This window comes from Bradysia coprophila, unplaced genomic scaffold (assembly GCF_014529535.1).
Source record: "Bradysia coprophila strain Holo2 unplaced genomic scaffold, BU_Bcop_v1 contig_248, whole genome shotgun sequence".
NCBI classification, from domain to species: Eukaryota; Metazoa; Arthropoda; class Insecta; order Diptera; family Sciaridae; genus Bradysia; species Bradysia coprophila.
This window is the reverse complement of record NW_023503509.1, coordinates 1,176,510-1,195,133: the sequence shown is the minus strand read 5'-3', so window position 1 is coordinate 1,195,133 and position 18,624 is coordinate 1,176,510. Positions and strand designations below refer to the sequence as shown.

The 18,624-nt window shown below is 38.6% G+C and overlaps 2 protein-coding genes across 3 annotated transcripts; one reads left to right on the top strand and one right to left on the bottom strand.

Annotated features, from left to right (window-relative positions):
* Positions 1-486: 486 nt before the first annotated feature.
* On the bottom strand, positions 487-7,164 carry LOC119078231 (7SK snRNA methylphosphate capping enzyme bin3). Of its 2 annotated transcripts, none has more exons than XM_037185691.1 (4): positions 6,942-7,164; positions 1,519-3,527; positions 1,312-1,455; positions 487-1,243 (listed from the first exon to the last, which is right to left on the bottom strand). In XM_037185691.1, the coding sequence occupies exons 2-4, from the start codon at positions 3,520-3,522 to the stop codon at positions 539-541; spliced, it is 2,853 nt and encodes a 950-aa protein (XP_037041586.1). In that variant the 5' UTR covers positions 3,523-3,527; positions 6,942-7,164; the 3' UTR covers positions 487-538. The 2 variants fall into 2 exon arrangements, with proteins under 2 accessions (XP_037041586.1, XP_037041585.1); XM_037185690.1 differs by lacking the exon at positions 6,942-7,164 and adding an exon at positions 6,301-6,454.
* Positions 7,165-10,326: 3,162 nt separating this feature from the next.
* On the top strand, positions 10,327-13,337 carry LOC119078246 (H/ACA ribonucleoprotein complex subunit 4). The gene is made up of 6 exons (XM_037185721.1): positions 10,327-10,434; positions 10,661-10,966; positions 11,035-11,121; positions 11,187-11,834; positions 12,258-12,538; positions 12,742-13,337. The coding sequence occupies exons 1-6, from the start codon at positions 10,422-10,424 to the stop codon at positions 12,982-12,984; spliced, it is 1,578 nt and encodes a 525-aa protein (XP_037041616.1). The 5' UTR covers positions 10,327-10,421; the 3' UTR covers positions 12,985-13,337.
* Positions 13,338-18,624: the final 5,287 nt, after the last annotated feature.

The window sequence follows — 18,624 nt, the reverse complement described above, 5'->3', positions numbered from 1 at the left end:
AGAGAATTATGGTCACAGAGAGGAGAGAATAACATATCTTTAGATTAGAGAGCTTACCTGCCATAAGCATAACAGCTCTTCCTTTCCAAAAAGAATTTCGAGATTACCGCTCAATCAGCGCGTAGAACTGCCTTTAAATACCGGTGTTTATGCACCAACATTGCCAAAGGTGAGGCTAGAGCCCATCTCAACCCTTACTGCACTTCCCCCCGGGAGCAGTACCCCAGCGCATAAAGCGCAATTGAACCAACAGCCACCACGTTTCAGCCAAGGATAGGCTCCTCAACCGAGAGAGGAGAGAGAGAGAATAATTTTCATATTTTGATTCAATTGTAATTTTGTCCAAGCCCATCGTAACTCAAGGATACACCGCTGATATAATGAGTTAAATAGAAGTTTAATTCAAAATTACAATAACATTAAACAAATAAAAACTTTTTTTTGCCTTTGCTTAACCGAATAACTTTCTCAATTTTTTGCTTCCTTTTCTTTGCAGTGAATGTGTGTTGGTTTTGTGTGTCTGTAAATTATTTACAGTTTATAGACTAAACGACCGAGCCTGAGTATCTGCCAAGTTATCTTCAACATTGTCCTCTTGTTCGATTTCAATACTGCGAGAACTTTCACCACTGTACTGTTGCGGACTCGACGAGTTATCACATGCCGTTGCGTAAACATGTCCTTTCGGTGAACAATAATCGGCATCCGGTTCCCGACAGCTGCGACTCTCTGGCGTTGCTGCCGAATACACGTGACTCGTCTGCGGCGATTGACTGCAATCGTCGATGCTACGGCTACTATCACGGCCATCATAGTTACCGGTCGGTATATATACATGCGGTCGAAGATTTTCGTCTCCGTCGTCCACTTTTCGAATGCTGCCAAACAGTGGCGTTTGCGATGCCGACTTTCTGCCACTTGGTGGAGACCATACCGTCGAATACAGTGGACTTACGAAGCAGTAATGCCGAGTCTGGATCTCATTGTCGTAGCTGGGCAGGTAGCTGTCCGTTTCCAGAGGATTGTAGTATTGGGACGTGGATGATAGACCGTGCGGTGTGAATCGCGAACTCATGTGCGCTAGTGTGTCACTCTGCCAGACAGAGCGAACCGTTCGCGGTCGTCTCATTTGAGCATAATAGGCGCGGTATATGTGGGAGGAGGGTTCTTCGTATGGCGTTTGAGGAATATGGCTGTCTGACCAGCAAATTTGTGACGGAGTAAAGTCGCCTTTCACGTAGAGCTGTGAATGTATGGAAGAGGTTTAGTTTCGCTGTTTTCATTTGATAAAAAAAAAAAATTTGAAATTACCTGCAATGATCGTTTGAATCCCTTTGCGTGCCGTAACACTGCCAACAGGGATGTATGACTAAATCCGACCTCGGTACTCAGTAGAAATTCTTGGAATTTATTTGGAAAGAACTCGATGCTTTTGTAGTTGCTGTACATGGTTTGCTGTAAACGAAAATGGATGGAATGAATTTTTGGAAGCTTCCACTAATCATACGACTAACTTACCGTCAAGTTTTTGCTTTTCTCATAGCTCGCCCAATTTTGTGCTTCCAGTATCAGTTTACCGCCGGGTCGTAGTTGATTGAACATTTTCTTAAATGCACTTTTCAATCCAGCATCGCCAAAATTCAGATGAATGTACTTCGTCACCGACAGGCAAACAATGAGATCGTACTGTGGCGTATCGTTCGTCACATTTACATCGTCCATATCGACATAATTCATTGTCTTGAAATTCACGTTGTTCGGGAACACATCCGCCGACACAGTCGAACTTTGATCATCGCTTTGCTTGCTCTGCAGACCTGGAATCCGTGGAATGCCTTTGTAGGTGATGCCAAACGAAATCGGATAGAAACCCGACACCTTTGCTCGGTCCCGTTTGTGGTGCTTCTTTTTCTTGCACGTTGTGGTTGCATTCGTTTCGCTAGTTTTCGACGCTGCGGAACTAGTCGATTTTTCCGTTGGAATTCGGACAAACAGCGACAAGTTGCGATGAGCCATGGAAATCAAATTCGAAGCGATGTCAACACCGAGCACACTTTTGGGATTGAGCATTCGGCCTATCGCTATAGCCACGTGACCGGCATGACAACCGATATCTAAAATGTCTTTGTTCTGGAACAGATACGGATACTGTTTGAAGACCCGAAGCCGTACATCGTTATTATCGGTGAGAGCTGCGAAGCCCTGATACGAACAGTGATTCCCGTACTGGTACTTTGATTTCTCTGGTCTTCGTTTCGGTGGCGGTTTATTTTCCGCCTGTAAAACGTCTTCGGTAGGCGAGTGAGCCAGAGTTGATGGCGTTGAGGCTGTAGCGGCCGCGTCTTCGTTGATTGTCGCCAAAGAATTGACCGTCAAAACATCGTCACTCGTTGATGTTGAAGATACGCGATTTCGATTCCGCGGAGCTCCCATCGGTGGAGCTATCGGACCACGTTTCCATGCACCCGGCTGCGGAATCACTGGACTCACAATTTTATCCATGGAGTCCATTCTTCTTACTTTCTTGTGACTGTTGGGACATTCGAAATTCTTCCGTTTGCGACTTGAGTTTCCGTCATTGTCCACTCCTAAATCTAAGCGTAAATCCTTTGGACATCGTTCCCGTTCTGTACTCTGTTGAGCGGATGCTTGGTTGGTAGGCCTATCATCCTGAAATTCCTTTTCAGCATCGGAAATACGCTCATCGTCAGTGAATATCACCAATTCTGAAGTATCTGACGACATATTGATCGCTGTGCTATTTGCTGATGATACCACTGTTGACGAGGACGAATCGTGCCGCTTTCGTGGTTTCTTTTTGCGATTGCGATGTTTCACCTTCCGCTTCATGGGGGCAGTAAGCAGCTTCTCATATTCAGCTGAATCGACTGGTTGCAACAGGTGCAAAGGATCGAAAATGTTTGGCGGTATGATGACTTCGATTTTTGGCGGTGTCGTGATCGGTGACGATTTTGGTGTGGCAGCATTTTCCGATGTGTCCAATGCTTCGTCCTGCAAGCTGTTCAAATTCAACGGATCGGAGATATTTCCACCGAGCAGAAATTTCGTTGGCGGAATGATCAACTCTTTCCGTAGCCGTTTATCCGGCAACGATATGCAGCGATAGTTACGGTGCGAAATGTTCTTGAATATCGATTGATTCATCGATTTCAGATGCTTCTGACCGCCGTACACCATGCCACCGTACTTTCGATTGTTGTTCGAATTTTTCACATTTTGTAAATTCTCCAAATCGGATTTGTTGTTGTGCATCAGCTGCTGCTGAGATGGTTGCCGCTTGAATTTCTTGCACCATTTTTTGTTGTTGTTTTTGTTGTTGTTGTGATGTCGTTTCCGCTTCCGATTCTTATTCCGACCATTCACCGAATTTCCACTCTTATTCAATTCGTCCGAAGTGTGGACATTTTTCCGCATCGACAGATCGATGGCCTGAGGTTGTTCCAGATTTCCATCTACCCTTTCCGCTATGTCGATACTATCCGAGGGTGTAGTTATGCTCATTGTGCCTGTAAAAGAATTGGAAAAATTCGTTAGCTATGGCCATGATTCATGGAATGATGAGAGATTTTAATCGAGAAGAGACACTCCATATGAGTACTGAACCTAGCTCGAAACATATGGGAAGTAATCTGATAACTGTTGCTACGTCAGTTAACGCACATATTTATACAAATAATGTCATGAATTCATTTAGTTCTTGTTTGTTTTAAATGTGCATAGTGTTGTGTCTAAGACGGTAATCTCAAATAACCACCGCCGTCAATGTCTGTTTCTAGTCAATATACCTCCACGTACTGTTTAATCAGATATGGCACAAAAGTTGACTTTGAATAACCAAATCATTTGAGCTAATAGTTTCTCCAGAGATACACTGTGAGGAGGAAACTCTTCACACTGTTCTTATTCTTACATTGCAGTCATGAACGTATTTATATGACGCACAGAAAAACAAACTCGCATCGACCGGAATGACTCTTAAGCCAGTTCTGCCATAAAAAGTTTCGAAACAAAACCGATTTACAGATGTAAGTTGGTGATGTAAATCCTTGCTACCAGTAGCTTGAAAATCGAAATGCGAAGCAAAGAGTAAAGTTTGTTGGAAAAGTTGAAAGAAATATTTTACGAAAATTTTCGAGTTAAACTTCTAGAAAACTTTGTCATTCGCAATAATATCCCAGTATTGTCGATTACCATTTTTCCGATAGTTTTCCGATGAGGATTTTCCACCAAAATTGGTGTTGGGGTTATTCTACTTTTAAGAACAGCGAGGCGATTTCAATACGACTAATATCAACTTACTCCCCTGATATATCTATCATAGTGTCTGAGTCAATGTCAAATAATAATAATCTCAATCACTTGAATGTCTAACGTTGTCATTTTCACAATCCAGGATGCCTATTTTCAATTATGGGAGATGAATCGCAATGGAAAATGACGTCACTTTTGTACGAAAAATGACGTCATTTTCTAGTGGGATTCATCTCCTATGATTGGAAATAGTGACATAGTCATCTCCCCTTCGAAAAACGTTGTGTTTAACTCGGAAAGACAAGATGGAAATTCCATTTCTTCCCTCGTTGAACGAATAACTATTTCTTGCAGCCTAACGTTGAAGCCCATTTTGCTTTGTCACCGATGAAAAAAGAGGGGTTTCTAGGAAATTATTTTTTTTTGATACCAACATTGAAAAATGATACTTTCGCCCCGCATATGAGGGGCGAAATACTTTGATCAAAATTGTAAAACACTGTGCGCCAGTGTTCTTATTGAAATTAGCATACAAAGTTGATACTTTTTGTTACTGAATGATTTGTTAGTTATATCTTAATTTTTGTGTGTGTTTATTGTTGTGATGGCTAAATTATTAAATTTTTCATATAACAGGGGGCTGCCGCCCCCTGGACCCCCGCATTTTCTGGCTAAATGCCTTTTCATTTCAACATTTTGTTGCGATGTTTGCGATACGTATCAATTTTCAATGTTGAAATAAAAAGGCATTTAGCCAGAAAATGCGGGGGTCCAGGGGGCGGCAGCCCCCTGGTATATGAAAAATTTAATAATTTAGCCATCACAACAATAACACACACAAAAATTAAGATATAACTAACAAATCATTCAGTAACAAAAAGTATCAACTTTGTATGCTAATTTCAATAAGAACACTGGCGCACAGTGTTTTACAATTTTGATCAAAGTATTCTGCATAATATGAGCGGATTTTGTTGACAACTCGACTCATTTCTCTCATTTTCTGTGACGTCAGTCACTTTCGCTGTTCGTTCAGTTGCGTTCGCTCTTCGTTAAGTACTTTCTCCCCGTGGGATGCATTTTTTTACTTTCGCCCCTCATATGCGGGGCGAAAGTATCATTTTTCAATGTTGGTATCAAAAAATAGTCATTTGTGTACCTGTTTTGGACGATTGATTTTAGGCAATTTCGCGGATTGTAGGCCGAACGAAGTGAGGCTTACAAGCGAAAGTGCCTTAAATCAACCGTCCCAAACAGGTGCACATGTGAGTTTTCATGCAGAGGGCCGGAAACCCGAGAAAATTCGAAAAATTGCCCTCATTTTCGGCCCCGAAGCATGAAAAATAGTATGAACGACTCGGGGCAAAAGTAAAAAAATTCAACCTGTGCGATTAGAGCCCTTGCCTTCGGCGCGGGCTCCAACTCTCGCACACGGTTGAATTTTTTTACTTTCGCCCCTTGTCATTCAATGTACTATTACACTGCAGTCCTGGTGATAAAGGAAAATGGGCTCCAACGTTAGGGCTGCAAGTGAATCAAATTGTATTGTTGACATTGCTACCCCCCACTGTGAATTCAATAACTACTTGAAAATGGCCAGTCATCTGTTATGTACAACGATGACAAACAATGGACAATGAGCTCTGGATAGTCTAATTCAAGCAGACGAGGCAAAAGCCTTAAATGATTGTTTCACAGTTTTCTCAAAGGATGAAAATGAAAACGGGAATGCATGAACTGAAACATTTTTATCGTCATCAAACCAACAACGTCTGTAGGCTGAATAAACACATCGAGAAGAATAACTGACACCCTTCTTTAAATTGAAAGCTTTACAGGGTCGTTTATGAATTATAGTGCACAGCACCATTACTGTAACAATTAACTGAAATGTGTACACGAAAAACGGATTCCCATTCTAACGTGAAAACGGTATACATTGTCGGATGTTAAGCTAAAACTGAATACAGTAAAGTTAAAATATAATCTAAACGCCGATGACGATCGCATAGTATAGTATATGTATACCTTCTGTGTGAGGTGTGTTGTTGTTCGACGACTCTATCATATATGCATAATCAACTTTAAAATATACACACGAAACGTTTTGACACCTTTTAATTAGAAAAGAACGCGAACGAAAATAGTATATCTTCCAAGTTCTGCTCTCTATCTCTCTTAAAGAAATCATCTAGCTACTAATTTGAACAGAAAATTCGTTTCGTATACGAATAATATATACCAAAACACTGTTAGGTGGGGGGCATAAACAAATAATCGAAAAGAATCGAAAAATTTTTCTTCGTCACATCACTACATATAGTATACGTTTAACATTGTCGTTACTTCATCGATGAATTTAATTAATTTTTAGTACATTTCTAATCCCGATTCCAATATATTATGTACTTATTGTCACCCTGCATAAAACACTGATAAAAACAATTTTTTTTGTCGTTCTCTCACACTCATCGCTATTATGCTCTGCTCGATATATTTATCGTATGCATACACAATATACACAATACAAAAACAGAATCGAAAGCTCGCACTTTATAGCATGAAGAAGTGCCAAAACGAGCCCCAAGAGGTAAAAAAAAATTGAACCACCATGCATCGACACAAAATATAATCGGATGACGATACCGAAGCATTTCTTTCCCACTTACTTGTGTGCTTATTCGAATTTCATAATTAAATTTTATAAATAACACAATCACGGAAAAATTTTTTAAATTTCAACAAAATTTTTTAATTTTTTTTTATTTGATTTTTCGAAAAATAAACAAAGGGAGATCCTTTCAGTACAGATGTTACCAACGAACTGAAGAATTGTCAATCTCTTTTGTAACTGAAAAGTGACTGAGGCGAGCAGATGACACTTCAACCGCTGAAAATGGTATACGAATAGTTCCGAAATTTGAAAAAATTTCGCTTTGTTAAGTTGGATTTTCTTGTACAAACTGTTTATCCACCAGCGATTGAAGCGCATTCCAAAAGTGATTGGTATTGATAGATTGGTATACCGAATGTTAACATGCTATTGGCGGTACATTTAAAAAAAATATTAAATTTCAATTGATTTTGATTACACTATGAGTATGACTGATGCGGGCAAGACAAGGTTAGCGGTAAGACCCATTTGAAATTTTCTGACCAACCATCACAAAACTTCAATAGAGTTTTATATATTTTACACTCGCCAAACCATGAAAACACTGTCACGCGTCAAAAGATATCGGAAACCACACTTTTTTAGTTCTCTCTCAGCAGACCTTGCAAACAGTCCTAGGGATCCAGGCGATGTTTTCCTTAATGGTGGAGTTTGTTTATGTTATTCGTCAAAGAGAAAAATTTGATACGAAGGCGGAGCTTACTCCTCGTATAAACGAGTAGTGTGATGCACATCGAACGATCAACTCGGCTTTATATCGCGTATTTTCGGTTTCGTTTTTCTGTATTCTCATTCTTCTTATATACATTCAAGTTCAACCTTGAACGGTGTGTATTATATTTGGTTTTGTTGTTTGTGTATTTCATGGTGTGACGAGTGTAAAATTGTGTGCATCACAGGATTGAAACCACTCAATCACTCGACTTCGTCTCGACGAAACATACATACTTACGCAAAAATTATTCTCTCGGTATACGAATTCACACGTATACTGTAATTTCGTGGTTTCAATCCACGGATTGGTCTTGCATGGGCAGCGTTCGGAAAGCTCAGACTAATTTTCAAAAGCAATATGAATAATAGTCTGAAACGCAAAGTTTTCGACACTTGTGTCCTTCCAGTGCTCACTTATGGAGCGGAAACGTTAACTTTAACGAAAGCATCCGAAGATAAATTGAGAGTGACACAAAGAGCCATGGAACGGAGTATGCTTGGAATAACACTCAGAGACAGAATGACGAATCAATGGATTCGACAACAAACCAGGGTCGTTGATGTCATGGAAAGAATAGCATCTCTGAAATGGAGCTGGGCGGGACATATTGCAAGAAGGACAGACGAACGTTGGACCAAAAAGATGAACTGGCGACCATATAAAAGACGAGCTATAGGTAGACCACCAGAGAGATGGACAAACGGAATTAAGAATATTGCAGGTACAAACTGGCAGCAAATGGCAATGGATCGTACGAAATGGAAAGAAGTTGGAGAGGCCTACATCCAGCAGTGGATAGAAACAGGCTGAAAAAGAAGAAGAAGAAGAAGAATCCAAGTGATATAAATAACTATTGTATAACAAAATCTTCTGACCTATCAATGGCTCCTTCGCCTTACATAATTTAAGGATCACGCCTTAGCTCATGCATTTTATTTAATATGTCTTATTCGTGAGATACATCTTCCCAAGAAAAAAATCCAAGAAAGCTAATACTGTTATGTCTTGTCCAATTATACATTCCAATTAGTTAGAAAACTTGTATTCGAAAACTTAATGATGTCACAAGAACGATTTAAAAATGATTGATTGATCGTATGGTTTTATTAGTCCAAGTTTTTTAACATTTAGGTCATCAGTTAAATCAATTCTCGCACTTAGTACCGTTTACCATCACCTGAACCCTTCAAATTTTGATGGCTTTCGAGAGTATCTTAACCTTTTCTTTCAGAACTTACTTGCTAAAAACGAAGATCGACTTATTTTAGTATATTACTATACTAGGGAAGCAATTTGATATTTCGTATCCAGATGAGTAAAAGTGTCCGAGGGCTTTAGCCGGAGGTACTTTTACTCATCGTGATACGAAATATCAAATTATTTCCCAAGTGTAGTATGACGTTTTCCTTTAGGAATGAGGGGAGACTTTTCCCTAGGGACGGAAAGTCCATTTTCTATTACTTCCCTGGTTTAAACTAATTTTATGTTTACAAGACGTACAAGGAGATTACATTGGTTGCGAAAGTAATAGATTGTGAATTTGAGCATTACTGAGTGACTGAGTGAGAACAATTTTCACAATATATTCATTGCATGAGGTAATCTTTTTCAATGAAAGTACAAAACTGGTATGTTCTGTCCATGTAAACCGGAGGAAATAGCGATTTCGGTTGGCCTGTAGAGGCGCAACATTTTATTATAGTACTTCATTCTCGCTGGACTATTTTTTGTGTAACAACTTCACATTGGTTCATTCCCATGAAATGGCACAGGAGTGAAGTTTGTTCATAAAAAAATAAGGCGTGGGGTAATTTGGCACACTGCGTTAAAACAACGTATTTTTCAACTTGCACACGATTTTTCGATACCAAAATTTTGTAAAAGGAGTCATGAAGTCGATGACATGGCTAAAAAGCATTTGCAGCAATAAACTTCCGTGTACGTTTTCACCTATGACTTAGTTTAAAAGTGTGTTCTTTTGGCACCGTGTGCCAGATTCCCCGATACCAAAAATAATTCAGTGACACATATTTGTTTCACAAGGAACAAACAGGGAGCAACGGAGAGGAAACGAAATCTCGTAATGACGCTATCAATAGTTATTTGCGTATATGAACCTCGGTTCGCCTGTAGAGACGCCACAATTATTTACTTATATACGCTCAATTTTCCGTTTAAATCAATGAACGTCAACACAAGGTATGGTCGAATGTCATACTTTGGATGGAGCGGAGGACATAGCGATTTCATATAAAGAAACTCACCTCCCATGAGAGGTGAGTTTGTTTATATGAAATCGCTATGTCCTCCGGTTTGTATGAATTGACCATACCTGGTTTATAGTTTCATTGGTTTAAATAACTTCACTCCATGTAGTGTATTTTTGGCAGTGAAGTTGGTTCACAAATAAGTAGTGCCAGAAAATGTAACACAAAAATCTTTTTGATCTTTAGTTTCCAAACAGCATTTACATATCTCTTTTTTACAATTGATTTTAGTCAATTTAGCGTGTTGTAGCGTCGATAATTAAAACCAGATTTTTATCCATATCGCATCGTTTTTAAAAATGGTATGAGGTTTACTGAATAGATGGAGCGCATTTCTTCGTTATGTCGGTTATGTCGGTTATGTCCGATATGTGCCTGTACGTCGGCGCACACACATTTTTTTTGACATCCTCCGTACGACATTCCGACATACTCTTTCCATTTGAAGTTTCGCCAGCCGAAAGCACGTTGTAGACAAAATTTTTTGAGAACTATGGCAGATACAGGTAAATTATAAACAGAAAATCGATACTTTTTCAACGAAAATGGATCAATTACATCTTAATAATTCCGATAAGAATAGTTCCGATCGTAGTCATTTGAAATAAATCAATAAATTCGGTGTCGACGTGAGTTGAACACACGCGTTCTGGCTTGATTGCAACACATAACCTTACATTCGTCGATTTTTTTCCGATGTTAAATTTTTTTTTGTGTTTTCCGTGTTTGTAGAAATGATTGTCGAGAAAAAAAAGAAGAAAAAATCGAAATCGCTCGATAGCTCAGTTGTGGAAATTAAGTCGGAACCAATGGATCTGGGCGAAATCCAAAAATCCGGCGATTTCAAAATCAAACCTTCCGATAAGGTTGCTAAACTAGACACGTCCCAATGGCCACTGTTGTTGAAAAATTTCGATAAATTGAACATCCGCACCAATCATTACACGCCGCTGCCGAACGGTGCATCACCGTTGAATCGCGACATAACAGAATACATCAAATCCGGTTACATCAATCTGGACAAACCGGCAAATCCAAGTAATTTACCACTAAACGAACTGATAAACGACCGGGCCCGGCAATACTGACATTTGAATCTTCTATAGGTTCGCATGAAATAGTGGCTTGGCTGAAACGTATTTTAAAAGTGGAAAAGACTGGCCATTCCGGCACATTGGATCCGAAAACAACAGGTATACAATCGGAGCGTCCTTCATCGGGTCGAACTCGGGGTGTTAAAGTCATGTTTGCTTTGCAGGTTGTCTTATCGTTTGCATTGATCGTGCAACGCGTCTCGTCAAATCGCAACAGAGCGCCGGCAAAGAGTACGTGGCCGTATTCAAATTACACGGTCCCGTCGAATCTCGGGCGAAAGTCGAACAAGGATTGGAGAAATTACGCGGTGCCCTATTCCAGAGACCTCCGTTGATATCAGCCGTCAAGCGACAGCTTCGCGTCCGCAGTGTGTACGACAGTAAACTGTGCGATTACGATATGGAACGAAATATGGGTGTTTTTTGGGTGAGCTGTGAGGCTGGATCATACATTCGAACGATGTGCGTGCATTTGGGGCTTGTGCTGGGTGTCGGTGGCCAGATGTTGGAATTGCGTCGTGTACGATCTGGTATCCAACACGAAAAGGACGGTTTGGTGACGATGCACGATGTTATGGATGCCATGTACTTGTATGATAATCACAAAGACGAAAGTCTGTTGCGACGAGTCATTCGGCCGTTGGAGGGGCTGCTCATTAACCATAAACGAATCATTATGAAAGACAGTTCGGTGAATGCTGTGTGCTACGGTGCCAAGATTATGTTGCCCGGTGTGTTGCGCTATGAAGACGGTATCGAAATGGACGAGGAAATCGTTCTGGTCACCACCAAAGGAGAAGCGATTGCTCTAGGTGAGTTTTCCGATGCATTTAAAATTTCCGTAAATTTCTGCGCGAATTTTTTGTTATGATGAACTTAACCTATTATCACCAAGATATGATCGAGGCTGATTAGACTTATCGAACTGATGACAAAAATTCAAAATTCTTTGAGCGAACGACCGTGTTGTTTAACGTACTGCCTGAGGAATTAATTCTACATGCACATCACAACAGAGAAAGACAATCTGCATAGAATTGAGCGAACGAGTAGTTTTGTTCACTCGTTCAATCAATTCTCCGCAGGCGACTCGTTTCGATTTTGTGATCACTGTGAATCGGGTGTGCGTGCAACACCAACCGGTCTCATTAGCTCAAAGCAAACATTTTTTCGTTCGAATTGAACGTTTACCGAAACGAGACCCGATTGCTAACATTCTGCTTCATTTCGTACAGCCATTGCTCAAATGACCACTGCCACTATGGCGAGTTGCGATCATGGAGTCTGTGCTAAAATTAAACGAGTCATTATGGAACGTGATACATATCCGCGAAAATGGGGTCTCGGACCGAAGGCATCGCAAAAGAAATCGCTGATAACGGCCGGCAAATTGGATAAATTCGGCAGACCGAATGAAAATACGCCCAAAGAATGGTTGACCAGTTTCGTCGATTACCGTACAAATGGCACAAAAACTGAACCGACAACACCCGCATCGGATGAGACCACAAGCAAGGTAATTTTTCTGTTGTAAATTTTCCAAATTTTTTGTTGTTGTTTGATCTGACGGTCCTTTGTGATGAATAATCTTTTTCGAATGACAATCAATGATTCGTTTATCGATTGGTCTTACTGAATGGAATCGAAGATCCCCATTTTGAATAGACGGCATTTCTGTCGGTACTTTATTAACGGTCGATTATGTTTGTATTGTTACAGCGAAAACTCAGTGTCGGTGACGATTCACTGAACGATTCGGCGATAGCACCGGAAGAAAAATCAGAGAAGAAGAAAAAGAAGAAAAAGAAAGCCAATCCGGAAGAAGAGGAGCAACCACAAGCGGATGTCACGTTGACCGAACCGTTGGCAGTTACGTGCGAGGGTGAAAATGGCGAAAAGAAGGAGAAAAAGAAAAAGAAGAAAAAGGACAAGGACAAAGACAAGTCTCAGGAAGAAGAATAGAGTTTTAAGTTTTATTAAAGTTGGAATATTCTTCGGAAATCAATTTAATTTAAGCCGTAAGATTCGTATGCAAGAAGCTCCGGTACAAATTCGATAATGCTGTGACTATAACACCATGTTCAGATGAAGCACGCACGCGTGCTACTATACTTAAAACGCTGTCGCGGCATTACCTTTGATGGCTTCTGAATTAGATTTTTTTTTTTTTAATGAACATTTTAAAGTGATGAACGATTTTATTGTTAAGTTGATTCAAACATTTACACATTTGTCCTGTTTGATGGCAAACAGACCGCAATTTTAATTATTTTTTTTAAAAAAAGAAAATTTCTCTAGAAATAAAAGATGGAAATTTATCGAATTAAAAAACTTGAGTTTCTTTTGTTGTTTGTTAAAATGCAGTTGAAGGAGTTTGGGCTCTCTGACTTAGCCGAGATTTACATACAGATCCTGGCCTCCCTCACCTCCTAAAATCTACCAAAATTTTGATATTGCTACTAAAATCTCCCAAAACTCCTAAAATTACGCTGCGTTAACGCATTCACTTAGAAGGGCTGACATTTGGGGCTTAGCAAATTCAGGATTTCGCCCATTTCAAGGGAATGCGTCATCTTCAAATACAATTGTTAAAAGTTTCCTATGTGCAGAATAAGCACCAGCTAAATATCACCAGCTAAATATCACCACCTGGTGTACAAACAAAAACTGTTCGAAATTTTAGAAGTCGGTCGGCTCAGCTACACTAATAACAGAAATGTAGCCACTGAAAGGGATATTCTCCCCGCACATCACAGTGCGAGAAAGCTAAATTCTTTCTACTGAGAATGAAACACTTATTTCGGGCGTGTTGCCCTTTCAACGTTCATGTTTATTCTGACTTTTTTATTCTCGGTCGCCAAATTCGAAATTTTAGAATCGGTTGGCCCAGACAGGATCGGTTCAGTTACACTGGAATGATGAAAGAGTTTGGACTAATCCTGTGAAGAGTTTGGTCATTCCTAAAAATTGATGCAATCCGTGACGATTGACTACGAAAGAAGATTCGGGTCAACGAATAAAATGTTTGCACAATCGACAGAGGGTCTGGTCATTCCGTGAAGAATTGGTTCAATCTCATAGTCAATGTATAACGGGGGATTTGAATCCGGCATTGGCAAGACGAAAAATTGAAATGATGGGAGAAAAGTCAATTGATAATCAGGGGTCTGCATCTGGCATTGACAATTCTTACATCAAGAAAATCGATAATTTATGAACGTGGACTTGATATGTGTGGTGTCCTCTCTTCGTCCGAAAACCACAGATGGGAGTGTGCGGAATGACCACCTTTGACCAGTTTCATTTTAAGAGGTTACTTGATTGAAGTCATTTCATTCAGTGGAATCACTCGTGGAATTCCGCACAAAAACACTTTGTATTGTATACAATTCAAAGACAACCTACACACAGTGCATTTCTATGTTAACGTCATCTATGCGCGCACATAACACGTATGATTGAAGTAAACACATTGTTCAGAATGTGTTTTGATTGTTTATCATACGGTAAGTGTGTGTTAGTAGATCAGCTGGTGCTTATTCTGCATGTAGGAAACTTTTAACAATTGTAACATGAAAAATTTCGACTTCGTAGAATGAAGATTTTATTACAAAAATAGTGGTCTTCCCCATCAAACTATTTGTACAAGGAAACATGAAAGGTTGTTAATAGTGGTAAAACATTGTGCAAATTAAGATAAAATTGACTTTATGATTTTATTGTGATCTGTATGGAATGCTGATTCCAAAATCATCGGGGGTAACGCTGGCAGCTCACTTGTTCCGCCGGGGTCACTTCACTGAATTTTAATGCCTAAATGTCCAAAGTTTTTTTTTAGAATAATTTTTTTGTTGACAAAAAATCCAAAATGACCGAAAAAAATGGCGGAAGTTGAAGGTTTTTTTTTCAGCTTAAAACCTCGAAATTCGATCGAAATACTAAAAAATCTCGAAAGATTTCTTCGGTAAGTTGGTAATATAAATCAGTCAAAAACTTGAAGATATATCCCGCCAGTTCAGTGCCTAATCTAGAGTACCATTCATGCTTGAAGTGCGTTGGATTGAGTTTTGATTTTTTCCTCAATTTGTTAAAGACTGAATTTGAGCACCTACTTCATTAAAGTCCGTTTGTTTCAAATTTTCAATTTTATTCTTCACTGTGTACACTTTAGAGAAAAAGATGTGATCTCGCGTCTAAGAGCATTAAGTTACATTTTACACAAAACCATATGTGAAAAAATTTAAAACGCATGAGTCTCAAGCACAATTGGTATTACAACTTACATGAACGCACTTCAAGCATAAGTGGTACTCTAAATAGGGTACTGAAACAGGACAATGTATCGAACCAATCTTGGCACTGTAAAAACATTCGGACACTTTTTTCATACAAAGCAGTACTCTATTTGGCAGCTGTCATTAATAGCACTTTTGCTTGAAGTGCGTTGATTTCATGCAAAATAGTACTCTATTTGTAAGCTGTCGACTGCTTACATTCAATAAAAATTCACCGGTAATTAAAAAAAAACGATATTGAAGGTAATTGCAATACCTCAATATACAACAAGATGAAATAGAGTACGACCACTGTTAAATACTTTGCCCTTACACTTAAAAACTCTTTGTCAATTTCCCCTAGAAAAGCATTTAATTACGATAAGAAAAAAATTAAAAAATTACAATAATCCAATTCCTTCAAAAACAAAAAAAAAATACGATGGCTGGGCTCTATTTTAGCCAGCTTTTTTAGCAGCAAACAAATTGATTGCCAATTGACCAAGCTCAAAAATACGATCCTTGGTTAGGCCAACTTTGGAAACGCGATAAGGTGGTTCTCCAAAAATCCAGCAATATACCATTGATGAATAGAAGCAATCAGTTAGCTGATTTGGATTGGTGGCTGGATTTGAATCACTTTCACCAGGTGTACCATTCGCGGCAGAATGAGTCACACCAACCAAAACGGCCATCAGGCACAAGACTATCAACTGAGTGATTTTCATTTTGTTCGTTTGGCTTTAGAAGGTCCTTTAACGGATGAATTTCGTTCACGATTTTTTTTTTAAATGTTGCGTTTAAATGACTGACTGCGACTGCTGTTAATTGAATATCATTGCTGAAGAGCACTCCTTAATATACTAGCGAACATGAATTTATTCTCATAATATTAGTCAAAGGTCAAGAATCATGTGATTGCAAAAAGAAACAAAAAGAAGCAATTTTGATAGGACATAATTAGGAATTTCCAATTTTAAGAGATATGAAAGTGGTCATACGGAAATAACATATCTCATGCATGATATTAAATCTGCAGCGTAGACAACTTCGATCTACTACACTAATCTTCGTTAGGGTCCTTCTAGGCAATGAAAATATACTCTAGATATGGTCTAATGCGTCTAATGTCAAAATTTATATGGAGAGGAGGAAATAGTGACTTCATATAAACAAACTCACCTCTCAATGAATTTCATTGAAAGGTGAGTTTGTTTATATAAAATCGCTATTTCCACCGGTTTATATGGACAGACCATATCTGGTTTGTAGTTTCATTGTATCTAGGGCCTAACAACGAATTTCGTAGAACAAATGATTTTTTTCGAATCTGGTAATATTAATCAAATCGTTGGCTCATTAGGGACTCAAAGTTGCGTGTAGTCTATTAACTTTTACTTTACTGGTGAAGTAATGAGGCTCTTCCATCACTAATGAAAATTCTTTAAATCCTTGCTCGTAAAGTAAAATAGCATAATGAAGTAACGATGAATAAAAGGACCTCGGGCCGACGAGAAATTGAAACGATTTTGGTTTTTTATTGAACGTTGAAATAGAATTACTTGGAAGCATTTTATTCATAATTTTTTTCATTCTCTTTTTCAAATATAATTGATATGATTAACATGCATAAATTTATAAATGTAACACAAAATAGGTAATTATTCTTCATCTTCTTGTGAATCATTTTCCCTCATCTCCACCTTCTTTTTAGTTTGTAATAAAATTTCATAAAATCACATCAATTTTTTGGTTGTTGGCATATTACTTAAAATCAAATCGAACGGACTCATTTATTAGGTTTCAGTTGAGTTAAATTTCACATTTTGGTTTTTTCTTCTTCTTATCCAAAATTCTTCCATTTCTACAAATTTAAAGTTTTATTTTTAATTAATTCAATTTACAAAATCGATTTAGCTACACTTTTCATTCGACAACGAGACAATGGAAATCACAACGTTATTTCATTACCATTCAATCATTACATGTATATGTACAGTGCGTGTGCACATAAAATCGTTAATAGTTCGGTCTCTGTAGTGTATGAAAAAGAAACTGTTATCAAAAGCCATTAAATTAATAAAATTCGAATCATAAAACTCTTGAGCACGACATAAACAATTAAACATAATTAGAAAAACAGGCAGTTTTCGCAAACCTTTCGCAAATAGTTAGTTATCTGTTTATTAACTATACGAGACGATGAGTGCTGGCTTGCGTTTCTTTTTTTATTGCAAATAAGTGTATATGGTTAAACAAAGGAAGTAAAAGATTTAGTACCAAACCATACCCAAAAATAATTCAATATTCAATTGACCATAGCACTGAACCAAGCACTAGAACAGATTTATTTAACGGAAAATCCGCCTCTACTCATTAGAAATTTCGACTACTGCGTCGAGGAGGTCAACTAGAAAATTTTGTTGTAGTGCTTGGTTCCAATGAAAGTCTAGAACAGGTATGGTCGATCAGCGAATTCGTCTTAAACGCACTCACATTTTATGTCAAAATAATATGAAAATGAGTGCGTTTACCTGTTTTACACTTTCATTTCTTGCTTCAGTGCTGTAGAAAAGTTGAGTTGTGTGTAAAATATGCTGATCCCCAACGCCAACGAGATCTTTTTCTTAATTATGTCGGCATTAATTTGTTGCTGCTTCTCCTGTGTCGATTCGGTATGCGTGTAGCCGAGCCCGAGATGAATAGTCATAAAACTATACATTGTGTGAAACCTATGCCATATTTACTATTTCAATCTATAAGAAAATATATTTTTCCCTGGCACTTTGTGTGCCCCAACGAAAGTAGGCCTTGTGTGCAGTTCAGACGGCTTACATCGTAGTGAAATCAAATCGGAGTCGAAACGATGCCAAAAATGGTTGAAGAATTCTATTGAAAGGTCTGTCGTGTCTTACAAATTTTACGATTCAGAAACTAGACCTGTCAGTTACTAGACATTCTTACATCTCTTCGGTCTCACTCTCCGCCTAAGGTCACTATAGGACTTTTGAGTAAAAAAAGGCAAAGCCTGCATTGAGGAAAACTGTTCGAAGACGTAAAACCATATTGGTTTATATACCATGAGTGGATCAGCTGAAAAACAGCTGACACAAAATACGTCACTTATTTCAAAGTCGCCGACTGTATTCGTCTATGTTTAACAAACGCACAAGTGGAATTAATTTCCATCTGAATACACAGGCTCAAAATATCGAAGAATAGATGAAACAATGCTCTCTCTAGCGCCGAAGTATTGATGAAACAAATATATTGAACTTTGGGTGATTGTTCATTAGGGATACAGCACTTTGACCTTTAAAAAAAATCG

Bases quoted from the DNA above. Each gene is read 5' to 3' on its own strand.
- LOC119078231 (XM_037185690.1), bottom strand. From the start codon at position 6,340: ATGATAGAGTCGTCGAACAACAACACACCTCACACAGAAG. The intron at 3,528-6,300 runs GTATACATATAC...ATTCTTTTACAG, and splicing joins CAACACACCTCACACAGAAG to GCACAATGAGCATAACTACA. The intron at 1,456-1,518 runs GTAAGTTAGTCG...TTTCGTTTACAG, and splicing joins AGAAAAGCAAAAACTTGACG to CAAACCATGTACAGCAACTA.
- LOC119078246 (XM_037185721.1), top strand. The intron at 10,967-11,034 runs GTAATTTACCAC...AATCTTCTATAG, and splicing joins GGACAAACCGGCAAATCCAA to GTTCGCATGAAATAGTGGCT. The intron at 12,539-12,741 runs GTAATTTTTCTG...GTATTGTTACAG, and splicing joins CGGATGAGACCACAAGCAAG to CGAAAACTCAGTGTCGGTGA.